General features: G+C 55.3%; 1 protein-coding gene across 2 annotated transcripts in view; it reads left to right on the top strand.

Moving 5' to 3' along the window:
- The window catches only part of LMF1 (lipase maturation factor 1), a 49725-nt gene that overhangs the window by 16017 nt on the left and 24703 nt on the right, over window positions 1-9005 (top strand). Inside the window, exon 3 of one of the 2 annotated variants that reach the window (XM_032269445.1) lies at window positions 1-74. This exon is cut by the window's left edge and continues 160 nt beyond it. The exons of the other annotated variant lie outside the window; for it this stretch is intronic. Coding sequence (XP_032125336.1) covers window positions 1-74 — 74 coding nt within the window. The remainder of the gene's footprint in view (window positions 75-9005) is intronic. 2 annotated transcript variants of the gene reach the window in all.

Here is a 9005-nt window from a genome sequence, read left to right as displayed (position 1 = left end):
CCACACAGCAGAGACGGGCGTCCCCACAGCAGCACAGAGGTCACCACCACACAATAGTGGGCTTCCCACCCCAGGTGTGTGGCAGAGCAGGCCTGGCTCCCGGAGCTCCCCCAGGCCTTGGGGCGGCAGGCGGCGGGCATCCTCTCCCTGACCCGCGACCGTGCGTGCACAGGATAGCTGAGCTTGCTGGTGCCACGAGGTGTCGGCGGGTCAGGGCAGCACACAGGGCCCCGGTGCTGGTGTCCAGGCTGGCGGCATGCATGGGTTGGTGCCACCTAACTGTCCTGGAACAAGCACCAGGGGCCCTCCACCCCTCCATGCTGGCCTTGGCTGTGCTTTGTGGATCTTCAGGTCATTGCTCCCTGGGCCCGAGCAGGAGCCGTCGTGGCGTTGCCATGGTCCCTCGAGGACGACGGTGGGGCGGGCAGGCGGCGTCTGTCCCCTCTGCTTGCCTCGAGCTGCTGCAGTGCAGCACGGAGAAGCCACGTGGGCCCGGATGGCCTCACCCGACTTCCTGACTCAGGGCTGCTCCAGCCCATCCCACTGGGGCTGCACACAGACTGCATCTCCCGGAGCCCTGGCGCATTCCTCCCGCGATTTTGTGCCAGGTTTTCTGCTTTAAGTGAGTAGATTCCAGTTGTGTCAGAGTGAAGGTCTCTTTCGCTCAGGAAGTGATACATGGCGTCGGTGTCCAGTCACAGAGTTTAAGAGAACAGATTGCCTTTAATGACGCTACTTGAAAAATTACCTTTCTCCGTCTTGGTTTTGTGAGGACGGAGCAGCTGCATCTCGGCAGGCAGGGGTGGGTCTGGATCCTTTGTGGCCGGTGCGCAGCGGACGCTATGGGTGGGGCCTGCAGCTGTGTGTCTCGGCCCCTCTCTGCCGCCTGAGACGGGTGTCCCCACAGGCAGCATCACCTGTTTTCTGTGGCTTTTCTGCAAGGCCCTGTGGAGCAAAGCCGCCCTCGATGGCTTCCTCCTGGTGAACTCTGCTGGGGGTGTCGGAGCTCTCGGCCGCAGACGTTCTGGGAATGGAGCCAGGGTCCTTGTTGCTGGGAAATCTCAGGCCTGGACAGTACCAAAGAGGAGACCCCTTGATTTTGAGTTTGACCCCTGGAGAGTTGAAAATCTCTTTTCTGAACCTTCCCCCGCTCCCCACCTGGCTTCTCTGTAGAGGGGCATCTGCATGGCCATCCTGGCGCGGCTGCAGATGTGCAAACGCTCCTGGCTGCCGTCTCCTGCTTCCCTCTACAGCATTGCCTGGCAGAGGCATCGCAGACCCACAGGTAAAGACAAGCCAGATAACTCAGAATTCCAAAAACGGCCAACTTAAAACGTGATGCCTGGCCAGGCGTGGTGGCTCACAACTGTAATCCCAGCACTTTGGGAGGCCAAGGCAGGCAGATCACCTGAGGTCAGGAGATCAAGACCAGCCTAACCAACACGGTGAAACCCCATCTGTACTTAAAACAACAACAACACCACACACACACACACACACACACACACACACACACACACACACACTAGCAGGTATGGTGGTGCATGTCTGTAATCCCAGCTACTTGGGAGGCTGAGGCAGGAGAATTGCTAGAACCTGGGAGGCAGAGGTTGCAGTAAGCCAGTGAGCCAAGATAGCGCCACTGCACTCCAGCCTGGGCAACAGAGCGAGATTCGTGCTGAGCAAAAATAAAATACATAAAACATATGATGTCCAAACTCACACCTCTGCAGCTCACAGCTCTGTAGGGCTCACACCTATGCTGCTCCCGGCCCTGTGGGGCTCACATCTGTGTGGCTCGTGGCCCCATGCATCTGACACCTGTGCGGCTTGTGGCCCCATGCTTCTGACACCTGTGCGGCTCGTGGCTCCTTGAGGCTCACACCAGTGCGGCTTGTGGCTCTGCAGCTCACACCTGTGTGGCTCGTGGCTCTGTAGGGCTCACACCCGGCTCCGTAGGGCTCACACCTGTGCGGCTCGTGGCTCCGTGGGGCTCACACCTGTGCGGCTTGTGGCTCCGTGGGGCTCACACCTGTGTGGCTCGTGGCTCCGTGCGGCTCACACCTGTGTGGCTCGTGGCTTCGTGCGGATCACCCCTGTGTGGCTCGTACCTGTGCTGCTCACGGCTCCGTGGGGCTCACACCTGTGCACCTCACGGCTCTGCAGAGCACAAACTTATGTGGCTCATGGCTCTTTAGGGCTCACACCTGGCCACAGCACCCATAAGTAGGGCCTTCTGGTGCTCCCCGTGTGCAAACTGTCTTGGTCCTCATTAACACAAGAAAAGCCACACCTAGAATGCGGAAACTGTGAGCCCACTGGATTAACAATTTATAGGTCAGAATCAACCAAAGGCCAGGGTGCCACAGCCAAGCTGTGTGATGACAGGCTTCGTGGGAAAGTCCAGTAACTGAGGTGCCACCAGGAAGAGCTGCCTGGGGTGTCACAAAAGCCGTAGGCCAGTAAATTTGACCACTTAGATAAGACGGACAAAACCCTTGAAAAACGCAGCTTACCAAGACAGAGACAGAAGGAAACAGGAAATCTAAATAGTTCTGTGTCTGTTAAAGAAATTGAATTTGAAATTTAAAAACCATTCTAGAAAGAAAACTCTTGGCCCAGATGGCTTCACTGGCGAATCCCAGCAAACACTGAAGGAGGGAATGATGGGGGAAGAGGGAACACCTCCCCTCCCCCTGTTGTTATGTGACCAGCTCATGGCGAGACCAAAGCCTGGTGAGGACGTTCCAGAGAGGAAGCCCAGAGCTTGCTGCTCCTCGTGAACAAAGCACAGGAACACTCCCCAGAACCTCGGCACATCAGGTCTGGCAATTTTTTCTCAGCACAGCACGTGCCGCGTAACACGTGAAAATCAACGTCATTCACTGTGGCAGTAAACTGAAGATGAAGAACTGTTTTATCATCTCACAGACATGAACAGCAGGTGATAAAATTCAGCACCCATTTGTGATAAAGACCGGGCAGATGAATATTAGGTTGGAACTTGTTCAACCTCATGAAGGATATCCATGAAAAAACCTGCAGCTCACATCATTCTTCACAGCGTGAGGACAACCGTGTTTACGTGAGATGAGAAAATGGGCAAGGGCTGGGCATGGCGGCTCACGCCTGTAATCCCAGCACTTCAGGAGGCTGAGGCAGGGGGATCAGGAGGTCAGGAGATCGAGACCATCCAGGCCAACATGGTCAAATCCCATCTCTACTAAAAATAAAAATATAAAAATTAGCTGGGAGTGGTGGCGCACACCTGTAGTCCCAGCTACTCAGGAGGCTGAGGCAGGAGAATTGCTTGAACCCAGGAGACAGAGATTGCAGTGAGCCGAGATCGCGCCACTGCACCCCATCCTGAACAACAGTGTGAGATTCCGTCTCAAAAAAAAAAAAAAAAGAAAAGAGGCAGGGGCGTCTGTTCTCACTGCAGATTATCAGTGTTGGGCGTCTTGGTGCAATAAGACAAGAAAAAGAAATACAAGGCACGAAGGCTGGAGAACAGAAATAAAATGATCACATGCAGGCTCGATTGTATATGTGGAAAAACCAGTGGAATCTAAAGAACAACAGCTAAGGGGGATACCTGAGTTGACGAAGGTTGCAGGATACAAGGTCGATGTAAAATAAATCAGCCGAGGGCTGCGACTTACACCTCTCATCCTCGCACTTTGGGTGGCTGAGGCAGGAGAATCGCTTGAGACCAGGAATTTGACACCAGCCTGGGCAACATAGCAGAACCCCTTCTCTGCAAAAAAATGTCTGAAGCTTAGCCAGGTATGGTGGTCGATGCCTGCAGCCCTAGCTACTTGTGAGGCTGAGGTGGGGGATCATTGGGGCCCAAGAGTTCACAGCGAGAACTTGTCTCTAAGTTGAAACAGGAAATTATATTTCATGTTCTTTTAACAAATTATTAGAAGATACAGTTTTGAAAATGCTATCAACAGTTGCATCCAGATGCTCTCAGATACCCCCTAATCTGATGAAACAGGTCTAAGACGTGCATCAAAAGTGGCAAAACATTGGCCAGGCATGGTGGCTCATACCTGTCATCCCAGCACTTTCGGGGGCTAAGGTGGGCAGATCACTTGAGGTCAGGAGGTTGAGACCAGCCTGGCCAACATGGCAAAACCCTGTCTCTACTAAAAGTACAAAAATAGCGGGATGTGGTGATGGGCACCTTTAATTCCAGCTACTTGGGAGGCTGAGGCAGGAGAATCACTTGAACCTGGGAGGCAGAGGTTGCAGTGAGCGGAGATTGTGCCACTGCACTGCAGCCTGGTGATAGAGCGATGCCATGTCTCAAAAAATAAAAATGAAAAGCTGGCAGTCCATCACTGGCATGAGTTTTAAAAGACCTAAATAAATAGACATACCATGTTTATGGATTGGAAGATTGATATTGTCGAAATGTCTGTTTCACCCACTTTTATCTAGATTCAAGTCCATCTCTATCAAATTCCCAACAGGCTTTTAATTTTTATTTTTTGAGAAATTGACAAGCCAGTTCCAAAATTCATACGGAAATACAGAGGAACTTAGAAAAGCTTTGGAGAGCTTATATTACCTGATTTACAGCTTAAATTAAAGCTAAGTATATTATTGATCTAAGCTAGAAAAAAAGATCAAAAGAATCTAGAAACAGACCCACAACTATACTGTCAATTGATTTTCAACCAAGGTACCAAGTCAAATGGATGGACAAAGGAAAGTCATCTTTCATAGGTTGTGCCAACATAATTGGATATCTGCACAGAAAAATGAAATGGGCTTCAACTGCTATTTTGTCTATGCCAAAATTTTGAGAGATCATAGACCTAAGTTTAAAAGCAAAATTCTTGGAAGAAAACATGTATGCAATCAAGTGACCAAGGCACTTCTGTTTTCTTTTTACATATATAAAAGCCAGAATCATCCAGGTTTTTCAGGATAGCTTAGTTTCTTGGGTTAGCAAAGATTTCTTAGAGCACAAAAAGTACTAATCATTAAAGCAAAGACATCGATAAACTGTGGTTCATGGATACGAAATTTTTGTCATGAAAACAGCATTAAGAAAATGAATAGGCTAGACTCAGTTCACACCCGTAATCTCAGCGCTTTGGGAGGCTGAGGCAGACAGATCACTTGAGATCAGGAGTTCATGACCAGCCTGGCCAACATGGCAAAACCCCATCTCTAATACAAAAAAAAAAAAAATACAAACATTAGTCAGGCATGGTGGTGCACCCCTGTAATCCCAGCTGCTCGGGAGGCTGAGGCAGGAGAATTGCTTGAACCCGGGAGGTGGTGGTTGCAGTGAGCCAAGATCGCACCCGTGCACTCCATCCTGGGCGACAGAATGAGACTCCATCTCACAGGAAAACAAAAACAAGCAAATGTTAATACCCAGAGTACACACATCAATAAAAATGTGGATAAGGGGACTTGAATGTGCTCTCTAAATGAAGATACCAGCATGGCCGAGTGCACGGAAAACACCAAGTTGCCATCCCACACCCTCTGGGAGAGCCGGATCCAAAACCAAAACCCGGCCAGCGTCCGGCGTTGGTGTGCGTGCAGGCGCCTCGGTTTCCTCCGTGTGCTGTCCGCCCCTCTGAAGAACCAGGGGGCGCTTCTCACAAGTGAAAAACATGTCTGCCCTGTGAGCCACGGTTTTACTCCTGAGGATGGCTCCCGGGGAGGGAAGGCCCGTTCTCCCGCAGAGGCTGGTACGGAGCACACACAGCAGCTTCATCCACAGCGGCCGGCTGCTGGACACAGCCGGATGGCCATCAGAGGCAGCGGGTGGACAGCAGAGCCTCCCTACGGTGGAACAGCAAGCAGCATCAGAGGGACCCGCCTGGTGAAGGCAGCGCGCACACCAGTCTGTAAACCACGCTGCACCCTGGGATCCAGAACCAGTAGTTCCTGGTGCACACAGAGCTTGCCTCAGGGACAGCCGGGCGTGGATCTCTAAAGCACGCTGCACGCTGCCAGCCAGAACCAGAGCTCCCGGTGCGCACACCACTGTGGGGCTGGACCCTTCCTACAGCAGAACAGGAAGCAGCATCAGAGAAACCCGCCCGGTGAAGGCAGCACGCACACCAGTCTAAACCACGCTGCGCGTCGTGAGCCAGAACCAGAGCTCCCGGTGTGCACACCACTGTGGGGCTGGACCTCGTGCTGTGGGAAGGGAGGTTTCCTGGGGGCTCAGCAGGTCTGTGCCTCTATGACTGCTCATTTCCCACGGGCCCAGGACTGTCTGCAAAGCTGTTTACGCTGAGCGTGCCTCACCCCTTCGCATGAGGTGAGGTGTGGGTCGTGGGTGGCGCCAAATGGCAAATGCGGAGCGGCTGCGGGCCCCGAGGAAAGTCGGCTTTGAAGTCCACAAGCCGCTGCTTGGTGTCAGAGCTGCTGGTAAAATCACATTAAACGTAATGAAGTAAACGTCGGCATGCAGCCCGTCCCCGTGAGGCCAGCATCAGGCGGCTGTTGCTGCCGCTTCCCCGACAGGCCTGCCCTGGTCCTGGGCAGCCACGCTCCAGAACAAGAGCAGTTATCCTCATTGCTGTATTGTGTCAGTGCGGGGCAGCTCAGAGGAAAGGGGCTTCTTTCAGGTCCAGTAGCCATCAGGGTGACAGGCACCTCCCAGAAGGGGCGGCCCTCTGGCCCCAGCTGCAGCCCCCTGTGAGGCAGAAACCCAGGCCAGAGTCCTGGAGAGCGCTTTCTGCCACCAGCCTCCGGCATTTGTGGGCAGAGCTGGGGCAGGAGCTGGGAGCCTCCTCAGGCCCCAGGGTGAGGGTGGCTCCGGTCCCCTTGCAGCCCCTGCGGGACAAGCACATGGGACAGCGGTCTCTTGTAATTCTCAAAGGATCTCCCGGGCTGTGGGGGTGCAAAATAAAACTGCTAAAAAGAGCATTCGTGGTTCCTCTTCCCAGCCACACGGTTCCGCTTAAATGGCCTTCTTGTAACAGAAGCCCCACCGTGCTGACCGTGCCCAGGCCTCCCCGGGCTCACGAGGGAAGCGCACACTGTCAACAGAAGTTAAAATATGGTAAGACCAAAATCTCTTGTGTCTGGTTTCTAAGTCAAACATGTGATCACAGCAGGAGGCATTTACGTGGTCCAGTGACGAGGGCAGCAGAGACCGGCGGCTGGGAGGCTCTGGGGCAGGCCTGTGCTTCGGAGAAGCCACACCGTGGTGAGAATCGCCCTCCTCCTAATTCCCCTCCCCCGGCCAAGCCGGCTAAGCCGCAGCTATTCCTGGGGTCGGCGTTGTGTTTGCTGACCTGACAGCATGTGCGCAAGTCCTGGTGTCTGCACGGCCTGGCTGCGACCCCTTGGCTCTGCCCCACCAGGGCTGCTCTGGGCCCCAGTAGCCAAGGCCTCAAGGGCACCCAGAGCCAGGGGGAAGGGGCAGTCCAGGTGTTTTCAGACAAGTCTCTCTGAACAGGCCTTAGGTCCCGGGAGCCCAGGGTGTCCCGGCCGGCGTTGGTCAGAAAGTCAGTGCCCCTGCCCACAGTGTGGGTCGCCTAGGCTCTGCAGTGACCCACAGGGTAATTGGGACAGCCTTTTCCAGCAGTTTGGGGAGCAAACATCTGCCCTCAAACTCATGGGAATTCACTTCCAGAGGGCATGCGAGCTCGGGGCATTCACCCAGGCCCAGGTCCCTTGGCCTGTAAATTGCAGCACGCCCAGTGTCGACCGGCCAGTCAGCTGCGTGTCTGAGGGAAGAGCTTTGTCCTAGTGTGGAGCCAGGGGGGCCCTGGGTCCCCTTCATCAGGAGCCACGGAGACGCCAGTCCACCACACTTTGGTGCTCAGCCCACTGTTCTGAGGCACGCAGTGGCCCAGAGGCAAGGCCCCTCCTCTGCCTGCCATGCACACAGCTCCCAGGAACATGCCTTTCCTCCAGAGGATGCCTGCCACGCACGCAACTCCCGAGCACTGGTCCCTTCTCCAGAGGACGCCTGCCACGCAGAAGACACCTGCCACACATGCAGCTCCCAGGCGTGCGGCCGTTCTCCAGAGGACGCCTGCCACGCGCTCCGCTCCCGGGTGCGGCTGTGCTGTGAGGAAGTGCGCACTGACAGAGACCACCTCCACACCGGTTCTCTCTTGCGTGAGGGCGAGAAAGTGCAGACACCACCTCAGGAAGACAGGAGAGCCACGGGGCCACGTGGGACCCCGGGCACCACCCCTGCCATGGCTGGGCCCCACCTCAGATACAGAGCCAAGAGGGTCTCGATAGACCCCACGGTGCCTGTGGCCCAGAGCCCGCCAGCGGTCCACTCACCCTGAGACACGGCTTCCTCCTGCCCCCGGCTCTCGGAGCACTCAGGGAGAAGCAGTGGCTGCTGTGACAAGCCTGAGACCCCCGCCGCTGCTCACTGGGGCACCAGGCTGTGGCCCAGCTCCACGGCGGGCTCTCGCCTTTGAGTTTCTCCTGCGGAGGCAGGACCTGCTTCCAGTAATTCCCTGTGTTTGCAGGTGGGGAGGAGGGGCTTGATGTGGGCATGGGGACCCTGGTGCCAGGGGCCTGGAGGAGGTTGTGGCTTGGAGGGAGAGCTGGCGGCACCCCTCCTTGATGCCGACGCCATGTTAGCCAGTACTTTCAGGGACCCTGCAGAGGGGCTGGGGGTCTGTCCTGAGCCACCGCGCAGGTGTGGGGGCTGTCACTGCAGGGTTGGTGGCAGGCCTCTGGGGCCACGTGAGAGAAACGGGAAATCCACAGAGTGTTTCCTTCTGCCGCATAAGACCCTCAGACACGTCGAGTTTCCAGACGGCAGCTTTGGGGAAGCGTGTTCCAGGACCCGTAGGCATCCTGAGAGGAGCCACTGCGTGACGCCACGAGGCTGGACCGCTGCCAACAGGCCCCGAAAGTTCTGGCATCTTGAGCAGCACGGGAGGGTGGCATGGCCAGTGCGGGTCCCCGGCCCCCTTCGGGTCTGCTGCGTTGTTGGCCTGTCTGTGCCATTTTTTTTTTTTTAGAATTAATTTTGGGCTGAAAAGCCTCAA

This window comes from Sapajus apella, unplaced genomic scaffold (assembly GCF_009761245.1).
Source record: "Sapajus apella isolate SASKATOON/1434 unplaced genomic scaffold, GSC_monkey_1.0 scaffold192, whole genome shotgun sequence".
Lineage (NCBI taxonomy): Eukaryota > Metazoa > Chordata > Mammalia > Primates > Cebidae > Sapajus > Sapajus apella.
This window is presented reverse-complemented; position numbering and strand designations above follow the sequence as displayed.